This window comes from Lampetra planeri, chromosome 65 (assembly GCF_965212315.1).
Source record: "Lampetra planeri chromosome 65, kcLamPlan1.2.h2, whole genome shotgun sequence".
In the NCBI taxonomy this organism is placed as follows: Eukaryota; Metazoa; Chordata; class Hyperoartia; order Petromyzontiformes; family Petromyzontidae; genus Lampetra; species Lampetra planeri.
Genome location: NC_136171.1, coordinates 3,101,139 through 3,123,729, shown reverse-complemented (window position 1 = coordinate 3,123,729; position 22,591 = coordinate 3,101,139). Strand labels below are relative to the sequence as shown.

The window sequence follows — 22,591 nt, the reverse complement described above, 5'->3', positions numbered from 1 at the left end:
GGCGATCTGTTCCTCTCGACGAGCCCTACACGACGCGCCGATCAAAGTTTTGTTTCTTTTGCGCATTCGTCCTCGCTGCTGCGCTTGGACAACACGACAACGGAATGATCCGCGCCAGGCGGGTCGCGGCGTTCATGTGCGCGGTGGGACGGAGTCGGCAAAAATAAATCCGTTTAATTCGAGAGCCCGGGGTCCAGCCAGAAGGTTCAAACGCTGTTAGCGAGTAACGGCGCCTACGAAGGCCGCCACGAGGGTGTGGGTGGCCAGCACCAACGCCCGATGCATGCGCACAGACACACACGCAGAGGCTGGTATGTAAAATAAAGAACGATTTTAATCCCAGTGTTATTTCCGCTGTTGTTGTTGACAAATTTCATTCGCCACCACCACAACCACAACAACCACTACCCCTTAAAAAAAAAAACCCCACCAACCTACCGACGCCCACCAACCAAAACGCCGCTGACAAACGGAACCATCACAAAACATCCCCGGTGTGTGGCGGCGCGCGCTCCTTAAAATCTGACGTCATAGCGATGCTCGCGCGAGTTTTGCCCGGCCAAATAAATTAAAATAAAACAACAAAAATGTTACCGCCGCGTAAATGTGACGTCGTCCGACGAAGGACGCGGAGAGACGCGAGCGGAGGCGCAGCGGTTAGCGCGCCCCCCCCCGCGCTGTGAACCCGGCGGCCCGAGTTCGATTCCCGGCCTCGGCCGTTATATTCCTGGCGAGCGACATCTGCAACCGGTGCCGCCCCCCCCCCCTTCACCAACCCCCACTGACCAGCAAGGTGAGGTATGGTCAAACAACCCGCCCGTGACTCAACACGGCATGGGGAGGCCTTCATCCAGCAGTGGACTGACAAAGCGGGCTGTACATTTATCGAGGAGCGGAGCTGCCGCTGCTTCGGCTGCTGCTGCTTCTTCAGCTGCTGCTGCTGCTGCTGGTTCAGCTGCTGCCGCTTCTTCAGCTGCTGCCGCTTCTTCAGCTGCTGCTGCTTCTTCAGCTGCTGCTGCTGGTTCAGCTGCTGCCGCTTCTTCAGCTGCTGCTGCTTTAGCTGCTGCTGCTGGTTCAGCTGCTCCTGCTGGTTCAGCAGCTCCTGCTGCTTCGGCTGCTGCTGCTGCTTCAGCTCCTGCTTCCACTTTAGCTGCTGCTGCTTCATCCGCTGCTGCAGCTTCCAATTTAGGAGCTCCTGCTGCTGCTTCCACTTTAGCTACTTTAGCTGCTGTTGCTGCTTCAGGTGTTGCTGCTGCTTCAGCTGCTGCTGCTTTTGCTTCCACTCTAGCTGCTGCTGCTGCTGCTGCCGCCGCCGTTTCAGCAGCCGCTGCTAGAGAAGCATGTGCTTCTCGGGTGCCTGCTTGTGCGCCAGGTAGAGGAAGGCCATGCTGGAGAGGGCGCTGACGAGGAAGATGACGTCGAACCAGCGGTGGTAGAAGCTGAACTGCAGGTCTCCGAGCACCTGCGTGACGATGACGCGGTACTCGGGCGGCATGCTCATGCGCATGAGCAGCACCGAGGACACAAAGTACATGCCCTGCGCACACACACACACACACACGCACGCACGTGCATGGGTGGAGTGCGTGTGCATGTGTAGGGTGAAGTGGGTATGGTGTGTATGGTGTATGTGTAGTGTGTGTGTAGTGTGTGTATGGTGTGTGGGTAGTGTGTGTAGTTTGTGTGTGTAGTTTGTGTGTGTAGTGTGTGTGTGTAGTGTGTGTGTGTGTGTAGTGTGTGTGTATGGTGTGTGGGTAGTGTGTGTGTAGTGTGTGTAGTGTGTGTGTTGTGTGTGTGTATGGTGTGTGTGTAGTGTGTGTGTAGTGTGTAGTTTATGTAGGGTGTGTGTTTTTAGTGTGGAGGGTGTATAATGTGTGTATGGAGTGTAGTGTGTAGTGTGGATGTATGTAGTGTAGTGTGTGTAATATGTATGTGTGTAGTGTAGTGTGTGTATGTAGTGGTGTGTGTAGTGTGTGTATTGTGTATGTAGTGTGTGTAGTGTGTTGGAGAAAACATGAAAAACAATAGCTTAGTCATCATAGTTAAGTGCAAATTCTTATTCTTAATGATTACACAGAGAAATATCCACTTGCACAATCACAGACAGCAAACAAAACACACACAGACAAAGATCCCCCGGGTACCCTTTAACAGACTAAAGGAGCAAGTGCTTTTAGCGAGCATCACCGATGAAGACTGGCATGGCACATGTGGGGGTGGTGTGGCGAACACCACACCCGGCCGCTTTTGTATCCCCAGTGCTGTTTACACATACACGCGTGTATGCATAAACTGTTTAAAACTACAATTTTTGTTTTATTTTACCAGGTAAGGCCCGCTGAGCTATGTAGCTATTTTTCAGAAGCGATCACCCGGCTATCACAGATGATAGCTCGGTAAACCCAGGCAAAGTGGGTTTACCGCGTGTAAATTTGACAGCAGCCAAATACTCCAAACGCGTGGTGATGTCGATTCTAAATGCGGAGGGGAAAAAACGGAGGGCCCAGAGAAAAATCCACGCGACCACGGGTGAGAGAGAGACACACACACAAACTCAAAATATACAGCAGGTGTCAGGGTCAGGATCAAACCCACGACATACTGTATACCAGGTGAGGTCGTTAATATTTCACCATTGTGACGCTGATAGAGAGAGACACCGCAAACTCCAAATACACAGCAGCAGATGTCAGGGTCGGAATCGAACCCACGACCTCCTGTACATCAGGTGAGGTAGTTAACATCTCCTGCTCACTGCACTGCACTCACCATGATCTGAGCCAACACGAGCACGATGACATTCGATGACTTGCTGCTTGAGATAGCGTAGAAAAACTGCAAAACAACAAGAGTCGTGCAACGTGACCTTGTTGTCTGGAGTAATAAACAATAGTGTGGATTCTCTGGATTACCAGATGCTCTGGAAAGCAAAGATGCTCGTGCCAGGTGTCTCGATAAGAGACTGCTTTGTGTTTGTTTAGTTTGTTGTCCTTCCCTCCCCACCTTCGATTAGCACGGTTGACTACGTAGCCTGCGAAATAAATTCAACATTCATACAACACCGTCCATAGACTCATCACTGCCCATAGACTCAACACTGTCCATAGACTCAACACTGTCCATAGACTCACCACTGCCCATAGACTCAACACTGCACCGTAGACTCAACACTGCCCATAGACTCATTACTGCCCATAGACTCACCACTGCCCATAGACCCAAAACTGCATCATAGATTCATCACTGCCCATAGACTCAACACTGCCCATAGACTCAACACTGCACCGTAGACTCAACACTGCCCATAGACTCATTACTGCCCATAGACTCACCACTGCCCATAGACCCAAAACTGCACCATAGACTCATCACTGCCCATAGACTCAACACTGCCCATAGACTCAACACTGCACCGTAGACTCAACACTGCCCATAGACTCATTACTGCCCATAGACTCATTACTGCCCATAGACTCACCACTGCCCATAGACCCAAAACTGCACCATAGACTCATCACTGCCCATAGACTCAACACTACCCATAGACTCAACACTGCACCAGACTCATCACTGCCCATAGACTCAACACTGAACCATAGACTCAACACTGCACCATAGACTCAACACTGTCCATAGTCTGATCCCTGCTCAGACTCAACACTGCCCATATACTCTACACTGCACAATAGACTCATCACTGCACCATAGACTCAACACTGCACCATCGACTCATCACTGTCGATTGACTGCTTTTCGTGTCTAGTTTGTTGTCCTTCCCCCGCACCTCCGATTAGCGCGGTTGACTACGTGCGTTGTGAAAGAAGTTCAACATACCCACGTACATGAAGGCACACAAATCTGATCACACACACACACATGCACGCGCCAACCACCTTGTTGGGCCATACTTCACCACGCTGGTCAATGGATGTGCACGTGTGCGTTGTTCTCGCTAACAGTACACTTGAGATCGTAGTTTTTGTGTGTGCATGTGCACAAATATGTGTGTGTGTCTATAGGGAGCGGTAGTGTAGCGGTTAGCGCGCTGCGCTACGAACCCGGCAACCCGAGTTCGATTCCCGCTCAAGGCCAAAACCAGTGTCGGTTATGTGAACCGGTCCTGGGCCTCCCCTAGGTCGACTCAGCCTGAAATGAGTACCTGGTAGGGTGTGTAGCAAACATTGCCACTGGGGAGAGAAAGGCGGTCGGGCGTGGTGCTGGCCACCCACCCCCTCGTGTGCCGTTCCGGTCTTCGTAGGTGCTGCTACTTGCTAACAGCACTTGCCCCTACAGTCTGTCGCAGGCTATACAGGGGATCTTTGTCTTTGTGTTTGCGCGAGTGTCTGTGTGAGCCCCACCTTAGTGAGAGTGATGAGGAGGCCTCGGATAGACGTGACGATGATAATCCCAACGAGGATAAATGAAATGTGCTGAGACCAGAACTTAACCTGCACAGGGGAGGGCAACACGATGTATTTTTAAACCCACACCCACCCACACACTCATATATATACACATATGAATGTACACTCATATATATACACATATATACGAAGGTACATGTATAATACACAATAACAAAAACTGCCGTTCGACAGTCAGTGGCGGTGACGTCACCACGGCGCTTGTGCCAGGCCAGGTGCACTTTGAGGCCATGTAAAGTGTCGAAGGCTCAATGCTGGAAGGAGGTCTTGAGACAGACCCTGCAGGTGCCATGGGTTTATTGACTGAGATGACCGGCAGCTGCGCCATCTGTACTCCACCACTGTGCCAACTGGCTGCGTTTTAGCTGCCCGGTGCTCCGCTCGTTGTTGTGAGCGTCGCTCCTCTGCCCTCTGTTGTTGCTGGAGGGCGACTGCCTCCAACTGCCCAGTAGCAGCGTCCTTCATGAGCCTCCTCCAGAGACTGATCTTGACACTGTTGGTACCAGCCATCGGAAAGTCCCCTCAGCTTCACATCTTCCTGTATCGCATCACTCCATCTCTTCTCTAGCCCGTGCCGCCCCCGTTCAACCCCATCCATACCGGCCAAACATAAGTCGCTTGGGCATGCAGTGGGCTGGGCATTTGCACACAACCACACATGTGCATATGGGCAAAGACAAAGATCCCCCATATAGCCTTTAACAGAATGTTGGGACAAGTGCTGTTAGTGAGTAGCAGCGCCTACGAAGGCCGGGCACGGCACACACAGAGAGGGGTGGGTGTCTAACGCGCACTCATACTCACGTCAAATTGAATGCCCAGGTAATTGACAGTGATTTCAATGCCGCGGGTCACTGGGTCCGTTTTTCCAACTCGGTCAAACACGATATTTATCGTGGCCTAAAAAAAAAACACACACACACGGGAAAATCAACAAGGGACAAACACTGGGAGCCAAGCATCACCTACGTTGAAAACTCCGCACCTCCGATGAGCACGGTTGGCTACGTACGTTGTGTAAGAAGTTCAACATACACACATAGGGACCCGTAGACTCACATTGAGACCCGTAGACTCACGTAGGGACCCATAGAATCACACAGAGACCCACAGACTCACAGACACCCACAGACTCACATAGACCCACAGACTCACACAGACACCCACAGACTCGCATATATTGAAAACTAATTTCTTTACAACGGCTTGTTGTTGTTGTGTTTAGTTTGTTGTGCTTCCCCCCGCACCTCCAATTAGCACAGTTGGCTACACACGGTACGTTAGAAGTTCAACATACACATCACAGACACAAGAGTGGGCGACGGGGCCTATTGCACGCCCCCCCCCCGATCACAGCTGACACACGAGGACAAGGCATGCGAAGAGCGGACGTGAGGAACGTGATCGTCGTCCACCGCAGCACGGCTAAACGTGAATGCGCGGCACTTGAGTAAATCCACTGCTGGATGAGGGCCTCCCCCACGCTGCCGTGGGGGTGCGGTGACCACCGCCTTCGTTCGACGGCCGAGCCAAAAGAAGCCGCCGCCGCTGCTGCTGCTGCTGGAAGGATGACCGGAGTTCGGGTAATGATGGTTTATGCTCCTTGATGAGATCAGCAAGGTGACTGTGGTTCATTTGTGACAAGCTCTTTGTGCGTAAATGATTGTGACCTTATATAAGTATTCTTAGGTTTTTTCGGTAAAGTCACGTAGGTAAAAAATTAATGAAAGTAAAATAAAAATAAAATAAAAATCACGACGTTTAGGAGGCAACACAAGCTTCCGTCTTCAGGTGGAAACGTCACAGCATGATAGCTGTATCAAGTAAGAGAAATTCCAACAAGCTAAGATTATACAGCTATCGTGAGCTGTGACGGTTCCACCTGAAGACGGAAGCTTGTGTTGCCTCCGAAACGTCGTGATTTTTTTTTTATTGTTATTAATTTAAATTTTTTACCTACATGACTTTACCGAAAAAACCTAAGAATATGAATCCTTGCAGTCACGAAAGCTTCAAATCTAGAACTTATAGAAGTAGTTTGGCAGATGGTGGGGGGGGGCGGTGTAGCTATGAGAATTGTGTAGTTTGTGGTGTAATTATTTAAACATTTAGTATAATTGGGACCATGACGCCAAAACAAGCGGCTAGACAAAAATATTATTAATAAATGTGGAAACTGAAACATCCGCTTTGGGGTTAGCTGCAATGTGAAGATTATATATATTTTTTGGTCTCATCAAAGTAAACATTTTCTGACTACAAAGCAAACAGACGACTCACCATGAAAATTTTCCATACGCAGTAGATTGAGAAGAAATAACCCATGACGTTGAAATACCTTCCCTGGAAAGTCTTCGAGTAGGCGATTCTCTCCTACGGAGTAAAACATATAAAAATATTAACTTTTTTAAAATCACGCTTTAAAGAAATGTACTGTACTAGTAATGGAAGAACTCCACGACTCCAGGAAGTGGCCCGAAGTTTGCCATAAGGTAAGGGATCGTGGTCAATTACAGCCAACGTCAATTTACCGAGGATAATTAGACCCAAGCCTAACAAACATAAAAAAAATATTGTTAAATGTTTCTTTTTTCCTTTTTATGATAGAATGTAGTATTGTCATCAGTATGACATAATTATACCAAATTTGCAGTCGATACCACATTGGGAAGTGGGTTAAAATTGAGTTACAAGATTTGAGGATACAACAACAACAGTTAAATAAAAAGCGTGTAACAAGGGTCGATATTACATTACTCCTGGTTCCGTGCCCAAACGCGACACGCAGCTGGATCGGAGCGTCGCAACCATTGTGACGCAGCGGGTACGAATCTCAGGTGTGCTGAGGTGTTTTTTGGAATGTTGTTAAAAAGGAACAGACCTCGGTAGGCCATCTCTCCATGATGGCTAGGAGATGTTGACTACCTTCGCCTGGTATACAGGAGGCCCGTGGGTTCGATCCCGACCCTGACAATGCCTGCTACTGTATATTTGGAGTTTGTGTGTCTCTCTCTCGCTCATCATCATCATCACGGTGGCTAGATGTTAACTACCTTCGCCTGGTATACAGGAGGTCCGTGGGTTCGATCCCGACCCTGACGATGCCTGCTGCTGTATATTTGGAGTTTGCGGTCTCTCTCTCTCTCATCATCATCACAGTGGTGAGATGTTAACTACCTCGCCTGGTCTACAGGACGTGGTCGCAAGGATTTTTCTCCCGGTCCTTCTGGTTTTTACCTCTACATTTTAGAATCAACATCACCACACGTTTGGAGTATTTGGATGTTACTATAATTTTCCACGTGATGATGATGAGCGAGCCCACTTCGTCGAGCTATCGTTAGTGATTGGCCAGGTCGCTTCTCAGTGGGGCCTTACCTGGTAATATAAACAATTGTAAATATTTGTGAATCAAGTTGCTTTATACCGGAGCAGCCCATCTCCTCGAATCGGCCAAAGTATTTCGAGGACACGGCTTTCCGGAAGTGCCCGTGCAACGGCGGCTGTCGTACAATTTCCCTACGAAGGCGACCCGCAGCGTTGCTGTCGACACGAAACGTGTTGAGGTCTGCGTTACGTTTACTTGCGCACCACCGCAAATGCACCATAATCATCATCATCACGCGAATAATTCGAGATTCTGAAGATGCTTCTGCCTCCCGCCGCCACCGCTGACCTTGTTGGCGTGGAGATCCACGACCTCCAGGAACAGCTGCCGACTCAGCTCCTCCAACGCGTCCACCTCCTGCTGCAGAAGCGAGAGGTCTGGCGGCGGTCGTCGTCAAGGATTTGACGCGAAATAACGGGGGAGCGTGCAACGGCCCCCGCCCATCGCGTCGCCAACGCAGTGGCGGTGCGCGGATGAGTTTGCCGGCAAGGCTCAATTGACTGCGACCCGCTCACTCTACGGGACCTTAGCCAGCTGCGACGTGTACAAAATTCTGCGGCACATGTCGCGACGAGGTACTGCAAGATCCGACACCGTGTCCGTCCGGTGCTCGCCGAGCCGCATTGGCTTCCGGTTGCCGAACGAATTCATTCAAAGGTTGCGCTCGTCACACACACAAGGTGAGGGTGCCGTGACTTTTTGAGGGATACTCTCGCTGCCGGGCGTTGGCGACGCGACGCTGCGGATCATGCTCCAGATTCCCAGCGGCTTCCTCTCCTCGCCTCCCCTCTGCACCAGCTCGCGCTTAATCACAGCCATCCTGCGAGCGGCAAAAACCGCGGGCACAGCCGCCGGCAACGTCGGCATCATCGTCGGCGTCGCCGCATCTCATGTCGGTTTTGGTTAAAATCGCCGCCGGTTCAATTGTACGGTCTGTTCTCCTGTGTAACGCCGCGTGTTGTTTTCATAACGTGAATTGGATATGTCATACGTGAGCGGGAATAAGCAGTCGTATGCCCGCCTCGACGAATCATCATCATCACATGAGGCATTGGGATGCTACTAATGCTTCGAGATGTTACCCATGCGCGGGGGTCTGTTTGGTGAATTGGATATAACGCCCATAAAAGTTTTTTTTGGTTAGATTGCATAAATATCTAAAAGTGTCGTTAAACCAGCCACCACCCGACACAGCCAATTTAGTAAGGTTTGTCACGTAAATAGAACGTGACAATTCGTCACTAGTACAGCACTAACCGGTGTGTTGTAGAGCAAAGCCACAAAATATCAAACCTTAGTACGACGTTTCGCCAGTAATTACAACTGGCATCATCAGGCGACAGCCAGATATGTGGAGAAATCCTCCTGTTTCGTTCCTTAAATAGAGGGTAGATTTAAGGAACGAAACAGGTGGATATGGAAGTGATTGCAGACCAAATATAATGATTTTAATTTGATGACGCTTGCTTACCCAGCGACACCGAGTCTCAAGACTCCTTATCAGGAGGGTCCTGCCAAGTTGTATCTCTCCTCCACCTGAATGTTCCCCTCCCTCCCTCCACATTACCCACGCACCTCTTCTTCTTGCTACAGATCATGTCCATCGTCTGCAGGAGGCGTCGTTCCAGCGAGGCGATGTCTCCGTCAGTCACGCTTCTGGGAACAAACCCCTGACAGATAATATTACACTGAATTTGAGAATTGTTTTATGTTTGATTTTTATTATTTTATTACTTCCCTTCTACGTGACTTTACCGAAAAAACCAAGAAGAATACTACACTGGTCAACAACAAAAAAAAATTTCCGGCCTGGACTTTTGCAGCTGTTTGAGACTAATTTCAGGGTGCTGATTCCAAAACTGATCTCAGATGTGCTCTATCACATCTCATTTTTATGCTATCGGCATACCCCATTTTCATTGATTTTACCCGAAATTAACTCCGTCACTTGTGATTGCAAGTTGTTGTGAGTCAGTGACTGTTTTAGTGTTAAAATATGGTGCTGTATGTTTAGGATAGTGTGTTTATAATATCTTTTATGTAGATATCCACATTTATTAAATATTTTTCTTCTGCAGTTTTTATTGAAAATGCAATATTTGATATCTCAAAAACCTGATGTGATAGACAAAAACTGATGCCAGATTTGGAATCAGCACCCCAAAATTACCTTAACACCGTTGGAATACCTTATGCCAGAAAAAGTGTTTTGACCAGTGCTATTGTATATTTACATGCGTAGAGCACCTTCGTAACTCGGGGTGCTCTGTAACATAGTTGAAATAAAAAAATGGTAACAACAATCGAGTGATTGAGATGGAAGGCCGAGGGTTGGAGGGGAGGGGACGGGACAGAGTGGAAGGGGCGAGGGGAGAGGAAGGGAATTGGCAATGGAGGAAGAGGTGAGGCTTGGGCGCCACGGTGGCTAGGAGATGTTAACTACCTCGTCTGGTATGCAGGAGGTCATGGGTTCGATCCTGACCTTGGACGCCTGCTGCTGTATATTTCGAGTTTGCATGTCTCTCTCTCTCCCCGTGGATAATTCTGTGGGTCCTACGGTTTTGCCTCCACATTTAGAATCAACAACACGCGTTTTAGAGTATTTGGCTGCTATAAATTTGCACGTGATGGTGATAAGTCAACTTCGTTGAGCTACCATTTGTGATATTCAGGTCACTTCTGAAAAAGAGTTACATAGCTCAGTATGGGAGCCTTACCTGGTAAAATATACAGGGGTCTGGATCGAACCCGCAACCTCCTGTATACCAGGCAAGGTAGTTAACATCTCCTAGCCACCATGGTGATAGAGAGTTAGGGGAGAGAAAGACGCAGACTCCACATAGAAAACAATAAGCATCGTCAGGGTCCAGGGATCGAACCCACAACCTCCTGTATACCGGGCAAGGTAGTTAACATCTCCTAGCCACCATGGCGATAGAGAGAGAGAGTTAGGGGGAGAGAGGCAGACTCCACATAGACAACAGCAGGCCTCTTCAGGGTCCAAGGATCAAAACCAACGACCTCCTGTACACCAGGCGAGGTAGTTAACATCTCCTAGCTACCATGGCGATAGAGAGAGAGAGTTAGGGGGAGAGAGGCAGACTCCACATAGACAACAGCAGGCCTCTTCAGGGTCCAAGGATCGAACCCAACGACCTCCTGTATACCAGGCGAGGTAGTTAACATCTCCCTAGCCACCATGGTGATAGAGAGAGGGTTAGGGCGAGCGAGGCAGACTCCACATAGACAACAGCAAGCCTCTTCAGGGTCCAAGGATCGAACCAACGACCTCTTGTATACCAGGCAAGGTAGTTAACATCTCCTAGCCACCATGGCGATAGAGAGAGTTAGGGGAGAGAAAGACGCAGACTCCACATAGACAACAGCAGGCCTCTTCAGGGTCCAAGGATCGAACCCACGACCTCCTGTATACCAGGCAAGGTAGTTAACATCTCGTAGCCACCATGGCGATAGAGAGAGAGTTAGGGGGAGAGAGTCAGACTCCACATAGACAACAGCAGGCCTCTTCAGGGTCCAAAGATCGAAATCAACGACCTCCTGTATACCAGGCGAGGTAGTTAACGTCTCCCTAGCCACCGTGGCACCCTCAGCCCCTTGCACACACAAATTGTGTCAACAGCCTCGTCGTGAAACCAATCACTCCACACGCTCGTGAAACCACGTGGCCTGGAGTGATTGTGGCTGTGATTGACGCCGCTGGGGTACGTACCGCAGGAAGTAGGACATGTATGTGTAGGGGCAGTTGACAGCGCCGAATCCGGACAGCAGGGCCATGAGCGTGACCCCGATGACGCCCACCCTGCTGATGAGCTGCTCGATGGACAGGATCCCTGTCCCGGCGAGGGCGGCGTGGGAGCGGGGACGTAGAAAAATGAGACGCGCGGAGAGAGCTCAGGGTAACACGTAGGCTTTCGCGACCAATATTATTCATAATGTAGGTTTTTGGGTCAGATTGCGTTATTTATAAATGTGTCGTAACCCTCCAACACCCGACACGGCCAAATAGTAAAAAATGTGTTACGTTTTCAAAGGACAAATTAATTAACTTATTTAGCCCACCAGTGTGCTGAAGAGAGAATCAACAGCATTGTTGATTCTCTCTTCAGCAGCCTGGCACAAGCGCCGTGGTGATGTCACCGTCACTTAGTGCCGAATGGCGGTTGTTCTGTTATGTTGACGATGGTGGCGATGATGGCGAGGATGACAATGGTGATGACGATAATGGTGATGATGATAATGGTGATGACAATAATTGTGACGACGATGGTGAAGGTGATGGTAAAAATGACGATGGTAATGACGATGATGATGATGGCGACGATGGTGATGACAATTGTGATGATAGTGATGACGATGATGGCGATGATGACGGTGATGATGACGGTGATGGTGACGGTGATGGTGATGATGGATGATGACGGTGATGATGATGATGGATGATGATGATGATGGTGATGGCTATAATGATGGTGATGATGATGGTGATGATGGATGGTGATGATGGTGAAGATGATAATGATGACGATGATGGCGATGATGACGGTGATGCTTACCGTGCCGTGGACTCAATATGGGGAAGGGGTCTCCCAGCTTCCAGAAGAAGTACATGAACGTGACCCAGAGGAACACGGAGCAGAGCAGCCTCCGCTTTTGCACTGCACTCAAACAACACGCGCACAACAAAGACAAAAGTCCCCCCCCCCGGATGGCCACACAAAATGTCGGGGCAAGTTCTGTTAGATAGACCGGATAGATTTTTTTTTCCCCCAGCAGAATAGGGGCCCAGTAAGCTGTTGGGCTCTGTTTCATGTGCGTCCTGCGACAGCACAGATGGTATACAGTATAGACGGTGTGTGGTGCACATGGTTGTACAGTACAGATGGTATACAGTACAGGTGGTGTACAGTGCAGATGTTATACAGTACAGGTGGTGTACAGTGCAGATGGCATACAGTACAGGTGGTGCGCAGTACAGATGGTGCACAGTACAGATGGTGTACAGTATAGACGGTGTGTGGTGCACATGGTTGTACAGTACAGATGGTATACAGTACAGGTGGTGTACAGTGCAGATGGCATACAGTACAGGTGGTGTACAGTGCAGATGGCATACAGTACAGGTGGTGCGCAGTACAGATGGTGTACAGTACAAAAGGTATACAGTCAGATGGTACACAGCACAGATCTTAGTTCCACCTATGTAGGCTGACGCAAGCGCACGCAAAGGCGGTACTGTGGCAGGCACCACGCCCAGCCACCTTTGTCTCCCCCGTGCTAACAACGGTTGGCTTTGCTCCTCCTCTTTCAACTGGGCGAGGCCTTCATCCAACAGCCGGTGGATCACGGCCGCCGCCGACGGCGACGCTAGCAACGCTGTGACGAGGCGGAGAAACTTCCAGCCGAAATTTACCCGGCGAGCACGACACCACCTTGTGTCAGGGCACGGTGCCAGAAGACGCCGCTACCGACTGTGTCCCTATCGATGACCCGAACAAAAGCAGTCCTGAAGCCACGTCAACGTGTGGTCTTGCGGGTCTCCACGCGGTCTGTGGGTCTCCGTATGAGCCTGTGGTCAAAACTCGCTCTGAAAGTCACTTCGATGCGAGTATGCGACTCTATGGGTCTCTATGTAAGTCTATGGGTCTCTATGTGAGTTTACGGGTCTCTATGTGAGTCTATGGGTCTCTGTGTGAGTCAATGGGTCTCTATGTAAGTCTATGGATCCCAATGTGAGTCTACGGGTCTCCATGTGAGTCAATGGGTCTCTATGTGAGTCTATGGATCTCTATGAGCCCATGGGTCCCTATGTGAGTCTATGGGTCTCTATGTGAGTCTACGGATCTGTGTGTAGGTCAATGGGTCTCTATGTGAGGCTATGGGTCTCTATGTGAGGCTATGGGTCTCTATGTGAGTCTACGGATCTGTGTGTAGGTCAATGGGTCTCTATGTGAGTCTATGGGTCTCTATGTGAGTCTACGGATCTGTGTGTAGGTCAATGGATCTCTATGTGAGGCTATGGGTTTCTGTGCAAGTCCTATCACATCCCGGTGTGATCGTTGTAGTCGGGGGGGGGGGGGGGGGGGGTGGCTGCAACCCGGATTGGAACGCCGGGCTCTCAGCGGTTACCGGCTGCGCGTGTCCGGACGACACAATATCAGGCGTGACGAGCCGCCAACGGGACCGACTCTCCACACGCACACACACACGGAGGGTCGGTCAAAGCACGTGTCTGTGTGTCCTCACCACGCTGGCCAGTGCAGGCTGGTGAAGAGGAACTCCTTGGTAATTCTAGCGAGGAGAAACCGGTTTCACATTGGATGGGTGAGGAGGGGTGGCCGAGCGGTTCAGAGGCTTCGCACGACGGCCGCGTTGGTCGACGACAATGATGACGACGACGACGACGATGAGACAATGAGGAGCCGGCACCGCCGCCTGAGATGCGTGGTTCACATACGGGTCTAGGATGCCCGCGATTGAAAGCAGCTTCTCTCAACAATTATAGTGACGCGATGATAACACTGGTCAACACATTTTTTTCTGGCATAAGGTATTCCAACGGTTTTAATGTAATTTTGGGGTGCCGATTCCAAATCTGATATCAGTTTTTGTCTATCACATTAGGTTTTTGAGATATCAAATATTTTATTTTCAATAAAAACTGCAGAAGAAAAATATTAAATAAATGTGGATATCTACATAAAATTCTATTATAAACACACTATCCTAAAAATACAGCACCATATTTTAACACTAAAGATGTCACTGACTCGCAACAACTTGCAATCATAAGTGACAGAGTTAATTTCGGGTAAACTCAATGAAAATGGGGTATGCCGATAGCATAAAAATGAGATGTGATAGAGCAAATCTGAGATCAGATTTGGAATCAGCACCCTGAAATTAGATTCCAAATCTGATCTCAGATTTGCTCTATCACATCTCATTTTTATGCTATCGGCATACCCTTTTTTCATTGATTTTACCCGAAATGAACTCTGTCACTTATGATTGCAAGTTGTTGCGAGTCAGTGACTGCTTTAGTGTTAAAATATGGTGCTGTATTTTTAGGATAGTGTTTTTATAACATCATTTTATGTAAATATCCACATTCATTTAATATTTTTCTTCTGCAGTTTTTATTGAAAATGCAATATTTGATATCTCAAAAACCTGATGTGATAGACAAAAAACTGATGCCAGATTTGGAATCAGCACCCCAAAATTACCTTAAAACCGTTGGAATACCTTATGCCAGAAAAAGTGTGTTGACCAGTGTAATATTTGAAATTCTCAGAACTGGAAGTGAGCGAAGTTAAGGCCAGAACCGAACTGTGTGTGATTTATTCTGTTGAGTGCGGCCATTGGTGACCGGGCTGAAAGCATCGGCCCTTCACACTCAGGAACTCCACTTAATCAGAGGTGCGGCTGAAACCCGGATTCAAACCGAGTGTCTCATCGCTGCCGGCTTTTTGTTTTTAGCTTGTTGTCCTTTCCCCGCACCTCTGATTACCAAGGTTGGCTATGTATGGTGCGAAAGAAGTTCAACATACATACAATGCCCATCGACCCAATACTGCACCATAGACTCAACACTGCCCATAGACTCAACACTGCCCATAGACTCATAGCTGCCCATAGACTCAACACTGCCCATAGACTCATCACTGCCCATAGACTCAACACTGCCCATAGACTCATCACTGCCCATAGACTCATCACTGCCCATAGACTCAACACTGCCCAAAGACTCATCACTGCCCATAGACTCAACACTGCCCATAGACTCAACACTGCCCATAGACTCATCACTGCCCAGAGACTCATCACTGCCCAGAGACTCATCACTGCCTATAGACTCAACACTGTACCATAGACTCAACAGTACCCATAGACTCATTCACTGTCTATAGACTCAACACTGCACCATAGACTCAACAGTACCCATAGACTCAACACTACCCATAGACTGCTCTTTGTGTTTAGTTTGTTTTCCTTTCCCGGCACTTCCGATCAGCACGGTTGGCTACGTACGGTGCGAGACAATTTCTACACACACACACATAGATTCACTTTAGCGCCGAGTCCGTGAGCTTCTCTTACAGAGGGAGTGAGCCGGTCTGGCCAAGAACCACTCACCCAGTCGGATGTTGCTGACGACGAAGAAGCCGATGTAGAAGGGAACGACGAAAATCAGCACGATGAGGATGACGTAGAGGTCCAGCTTCCAGTGGAAGTAACGCGAGCTGCACGCGCGCACAAAGACTTAGGTTCAACTCCCTCCTCTCCGGCGTAGCCCTTAACCGACTGGTGACCGGCACATCAAGCGAGGGGGTGGGTGGGTGGCCAGCACTACTCCGGGCACATCGCACCAGGTATCCATTTCAGGCTGGGTCGATGTAGGGGAGGCCCCACGACCAGTTCAGATAATCGTCATTGGTGTCGGTGGCTGTGAGCGGGATGCAAACTCGGGTGACATCGGTTCGTAGTGAAGCGTGCTAACTGGTAACACAACCGCTCCCCACACACACGTACAAAGACAAAGATCCCCCCGATAGACATTGCCAGACTGTTGGGGCAAGTGCTGTTAGCGAGCACGCATGAAGGCCGGCACGACACACGAGGGGATGGGTGGCCAGCACCACACCCGGCCGCCTTTGTCTCCTCAGGTCCGATGTTTACGCACTGCACCAGGTACTCATTTCAGGCCGAGTCAACCTAGGGGAGGCCCGGGTGCGGTTCAAATATTGGCCACCGTTATTGGCGGGAATCGAACTCTGAATGTCGGGTTTGTTGCGCAGGGCGCCAACTGCTACGCTACCACTCCACCATCAGGTAGCAGCATTGTGTGTTCCAGAATGTGCTGTTCATGCGAGTTTCCTCTGTCCGGTAGCGGCTGGTCATTAGGGGGGTGGTGGGGCCAGATCCACACCAGTGAAAAAATCAATTCACAATACTTTGCTGCACATTATAAAAGTTCAGCAAATGCAGGTTATCAGCAATGCTGGCTGTGTATCCATTATCAATACCGCTGATATAGACAGCGACAGCCAAAACCAGGACCTCAACTCAGGGTGTCTCAGTGGTGCTGGTTCAAAGTCTTTCACATCAGAAGCAGAACCAGAATATGTACTTATACTCTGAAGAATACAATGAGTTACAAAGCTCTTATTCACAGATGTTCAGTCGGGGCACGGGGTAAGAACGTTACACCAACAAACAATTCAAAACCACCATAGGAGTGCATCATTATTACGAGCCGGGCACGACGTTCGCAATGTCACACTGCCACACGAGAGACGTAGAACGTGTCTGTGAGCGCGCGGGTCGCCGCCCACCTTGTGTTGAGCACGCCCAAGATCTCGAAAATAATGAGCTCGAACATCGTGCACGAGAACGCAAACGTCACGGAGAAGACGATCTGCACCAGGTACCTGCGCACCTGCAAAGGACAAAGATCCCCCGTGTAGCCTTCATTAGACTATCGGGGCAAGTGTGGTTAATGAGAAACCTAAGAAAGCCAGTGCCAATGTTTACACACTGCACCAGGTACTCATTTCAGGCTGAGTCGATCTAGCGGAGACCCAGGAACAGTTCAGAGATAATCATTATCACTGGTGTTGGCCGTAAGTGGAAATCAAATTCGGGTCACCGGGTTCGTAGCGCAGCGTGCTAACCGCTGCACCACCGCTCCGCACCTACATACAAACAAAAAGAAAGATCCCCTATGTACCCTTTAACAGGGTTCTGGGGCAAGTCGTCTTAGCAAGCACCGATGCACACACCCATATACACACACACACGTGTGCTGAGTGGGTATATCTGTGTGTGTTATGGCATGACAGGCTAAAGGAGAGAATGTACACGAGAGAACAAACACCGTGGAGATGGAACGGTAAGTTCACGTGCAAGAGATGGACTGTGGTGTCGCAGAACCGTAAGAGATGTCGATAGCATGGAGAGGACTTCACCTAGCAGTGTATATATCATGGCTCATGATGATGTAGAGCAGTGGTTCTTCAACTATGTTGGCTACTTCCACTCCTTGTTGAATGTTGTTTCAACCAACTACCTCCTTGCCTGACCCAACATAGTTCTGGGAAATAAATGTACGAATAGTGAACGCCAATAACGTAAGCATATTAAGCACAATGAATGTGACAGTCTAAGGCACATTTATAAATCACCCATGTAACCCCATGGGACATTGCCATGTACACCCCGGGGGTTCATGTAACCCCGGTTGAGAACCACTGATGCAGAGCGTGGTGTTCATGAATGTTCGTGTGTGTTGGCGTCTGTGTGGGAGTATACGTGTGCATATACTTTGGGTCTATCGGTAAAGTCACGTAGATAGGTTCAAAGAAAATAACAAAAAACTACGACGTTTCGATCGCAACACAAGCGGTGGTGGCGTCCCATCGGCACACACTATCTTTGTCATGTGGCCAGTCATACGATAATACAGACAGTCCCCGGGTGACGGATGGGTTAGGTTCCCGAGAAAGATCCGTAACACCGAATTTTCCGCACGTCGGAAACTGAACAATTTTCCCCCAAAATCAAAATAAAATCCCATAGCCGGAAATAGTTGTGAATGACGAAAGGACTTAATTGCTTGATGACAGGAATTAGATAATCGGGGTCAACAACAGCAGTCATAAGATAATTGTTTTTTTACCTTTTTATCTGGCAACAAAACTGACACCTTTTTTACAAGGAGTCATGTTTGCATAGACCACAATATCTGCAGTCATAATGCAAACAAAAAACATAACTCTGATGTATGCACTGTCCTTGAAGTTGATTGGTCCACACCCGAGACAACTTTTGTTGCCAGATAAAAGGGTAAAAAAACAATTATCATATTTTTTACTGGCAAATGAGGTTCCAATGGAGCAGTCATAAGCTCTAAAGGCAGGGCTGCAGAGGGAGCTGCAGCCCTGCCTTTAAACCTCCTCGCTCCGCGGTCTTCATCCGCAACCTCACCGCGACCTAATGCAAATATGTTGACATTTTTTTAACACGATTCATGGGAGCATTTCCAAAAGGTCGGATTTCCGTACGTCGGGTCTTCCGCAACCCCGGTGTCTGTCGATTTCCAATGACCGAAATTCCAGATCACTCACCCGAAGCAAACAGACCACCAGGAAGCAGGCCAAGGCCTCAGATTGGCACAGAGTGGCCTCCAGGGTGATTGGGCGGGAGGCGAGATTGAAGGCGATCGGAGGGGAGATTTGAACGGAAAAGAAGCGAAGGTGGATTGTAAAAACGACGGTTGACGACCGTTGGGGTGAAGGACCAGGAGTGGGGCGAGAGAAGGAATCCACAACATTTACAATTTGAGTAGCGTGACGTTTCGCAAGTAATAACATCCAGCATCATCGGGCGATTTGCTAGATAAGTGGCAAATCGCCCAGAATCGTGGCAAATCGCCCGGTGATGCAGGATGTAATCACCAGCGAAACGTCACCGGTACTCAAATTGTAAATGTTGTGGATTTACTGTTCGACACACCGGTGGTTTGAAGTAGTAACTAATTGACGCGTTGTTTATGTGACAAACCTTACTAGCTGTGTCGTATGGTGAATGGTTACGACACATTTATACTTATGCGCTCGAACCCAGAAACCTTTATTATGAATAATATTGGTCACGAGAGCCGATGTGTTAAACTGGGTGAGTAAAGTTTTGTGCCCACGCCTGTATGCGTATCAAACCTCGTAGTCCTTAAAGAGCTGCCTCATGAAAAACAGCCATCCGAATCCAAAAAATATGATCTGAAACACAAAATACACGCGACACCAAACAACGCAATCAGCTTTTTTTTAGAGCTCATGTTTTAGTTGGTATTTTCGTTCCAAATGTCACCATCATCATCGTGACAACCAATATCATCATCACCATCATCATCATCGGCACGTTCATCAACACGATTATAACCATCAGAATCATTACTGTAACAAACATCATAAAAATCATCGTCATTACCATCATGTATGTATGTATGTTGAACTTCTTTCGCACCATACGTAGCCAACCGTGCCAATAGGAGGCGCGGTCATTCATTATGATCGTCATCATGATCATATCAGATCAGAATATTTATACTGGTAGGAACCTCCTGGTTCCACCAGCCCACAGGGGATTATTGTGTCTGTCCGTCCGTCGTGCATCCAAAAATGGGAGGGGTGGGGCTGTGTGGAGAGGGGAGGGTGAGGAGGGGCTGGGTGGGGAGGGTGGGGAGGGGCTGGGTGGGGAAGGTGGGGTGGGGAGGGTGGGGTGGGGCTGGGTGGGGAGGGTGGGGACGGGCTGGGTGGGGAGGGTGGGGCTGGGTGGGGGGTGGGAGGGGTGTGGCTGGGTGGGGAGGGGCTGGGTGGGGAGGGTGGGGACGGGCTGGGTGGGGAGGGTGGGGCTGGGTGGGGGGTGGGAGGGGTGTGGCTGGGTGGGGAGGGGCTGGTCACCCCGTGGTGCCCTTATAAAACTCAACGTTTAACCTACTCACGCCGGCTTGTGCTCGCCCTCACAGTCGGCCATATTTGCGGAATACACCACGCCGCCGTTGACCCTGGTCATTGACCGAGCAACCCAACGTTCCTACCAGCTCCCTCCGCAGGAATGTGTTTTATACTACAGGAGGAATCTGATGAGCCATGAAGCTCTTTACTCACAGATGTCCGTGAGGGGCATGGGGTAAGAACGTGACAACACAATACAAAAACACGATTGCAGTGCAAAGTCCAAGAAAGGTAAGAAAATCACCCAACACACATACCAGGCAAAGTCCACTTAGGCATTAACTTATTTTTCAGAAGCACCCTGGCCACAAATGATAGCCACTCAACACGGTGGCCTCATCATAATGAATAACGATGGTCATCAGCGACAGTGATCACGTGATAGATGTCCTGACCCCCGGCCATGGAAACTGGGAATTTCCACCCCTGGCTGAGGTTCACCAAAAGAGACAAATACTAAACCCAGGGAGACAGTCTTAATCTATTTACGACGTTCTTATCAATCATTATATGTATTTAACTAGCGTGTGTGCTCTAAATGAGAATCAGAATATTTATTTATACTGGGGAAATCCGATAAGCTACAAAGCTCTTTTTCACAGATATCCTGCAGGGACACGGGGTCAGAAAGTGTCATTAACAACAAAAAAAACGATTGGAGTGCAAAGTATAGTGAAAGTAAACACACCACTTAAAGTATGTAGATATAGACATTTAATTACATTTATTTTTTCTTACCTGGTAAGGCCAAATTACCTATTATGAGCTTATTATGAGATGGTGGGTGGAGGGGTTTAGGGTAATGTTGGCAGAACACGACGACGTGGACAACACAATACAGATCACAGGACTTATACACCACCATTAGTCATATTATATCGATAAGTTATATCATAATAAGTTATATTACTCCGAATGCAGTGTTGTAGTATAGCATGCTACGTCCTGAACACACCACAATGAAGACACGGCCACCGCCTTATACGTAAGATGTATCACATTAAGTGCATTTATTTGAAACGGGACTTTTATTACGACAAGAAGATTGCGAAAAGTATAAACGGCGAACATTACTCCAACGTTATGGACAATGTTATGCACAGGCCGCACTGTATGGCAGTTTTACCTGTGACGAAAACATGATGAGCGAATCTGTAAAAAACGACATTTTCGCAACTTGTAAACGAGTCTACAACCTGAGAAATGAACTTTAAAACTGTAACGCGACTTGATCGCGTTAAAAAAATTGCGTTTTGGTCAATTCAACGCCGTTCTTGCGCGTACTGTACTACGTGTTAAACATACTGTACTGTGTGCGAGTGACGTGTATAGAATCGACTAATCAGCGAAACAAACCTCGCGCTATCGATTCCCCATGCCAATGTAACGTTAGTTGGAATCGAGATTGGAATCGCAAAAAAATCTCGAGTGCGTTCATTGGCAATGAAGAATCGTGGCTTGCGTAATCGATGTACCGACTTATCGATTCCGCTTATCCCCATGCATTCTAATTTTAAGAGTGAAAATTGGCAAATTGAAGTTGAATTTGACACAACAAAAATTGCGTTTATTCTTGAATAAAGTACTTATTCACTCTTTTGGAATACAATTGTATCCGAGTACAAAGGAGAAGCCCAGGACCGGTCGAATCATCACTCGCCACTGATTTCAGCCCAACAAAAATAGTAACATCACACATTGTGTTCATTTGTAAATAAAGCATTTATTTCAAATGCGTGGCATATACACACGTGTGTGTGTGTGTGAATGTAATATAGGTGTGTTGCATACACACAAACACATTTGGTTCAAGTTACAGTATTTGTTTTACCCAAACGTACAAAATCAGAATTGGTCAAACATCTCAATGCAGGGGCACCCACCCAAAAATCTGATTATTTATTTCTACTGCAGACATCCGATGAACTATAATACAGCTCTTTTTCACATGTCCTGCCGGCGGGGCCAGGCTCCCCAGATGTAGATTCTCATGATAATTACACTGGTCAACAAAAAAATAACTAATTTCAGGGTGCAGATTTGCTCCATCACATCTCATTTTTATGCTATCGGCATACCCCATTTTCATTGATTTTACCCGAAATTAACTCCGTCACTTATGATTGCAAGTTGTTGCGAGTCAGTGACTGCTTTAGTGTTAAAATATGGTGCTGTATTTTTAGGATAGTGTGTTTATAATATAACTTTATGTAGATATCCACATTTATTTAATATTTTTCTTC

The 22,591-nt window shown here is 48.3% G+C and overlaps 1 protein-coding gene across 2 annotated transcripts; it reads right to left on the bottom strand.

Annotated features, from left to right (window-relative positions):
* Positions 1-316: 316 nt before the first annotated feature.
* Positions 317-21,688, bottom strand: LOC144737125 (Golgi pH regulator). Of its 2 annotated transcripts, XM_078619816.1 has the most exons (15): positions 21,475-21,688; positions 19,551-19,610; positions 17,169-17,272; positions 15,970-16,076; positions 14,077-14,121; positions 12,387-12,488; positions 11,543-11,663; positions 9,388-9,468; positions 8,523-8,632; positions 8,101-8,189; positions 6,705-6,797; positions 5,229-5,324; positions 4,359-4,448; positions 2,770-2,835; positions 317-1,537 (listed from the first exon to the last, which is right to left on the bottom strand). In XM_078619816.1, exons 1-15 carry the CDS (start codon positions 21,514-21,516, stop codon positions 1,331-1,333), a joined length of 1,413 nt encoding a protein of 470 aa, XP_078475942.1. In that variant the 5' UTR covers positions 21,517-21,688; the 3' UTR covers positions 317-1,330. The 2 variants fall into 2 exon arrangements, with proteins under 2 accessions (XP_078475942.1, XP_078475943.1); XM_078619817.1 differs by lacking the exon at positions 14,077-14,121 and having other exon boundaries at positions 21,475-21,687.
* Between the last annotated feature and the right edge of the window lie 903 nt (positions 21,689-22,591).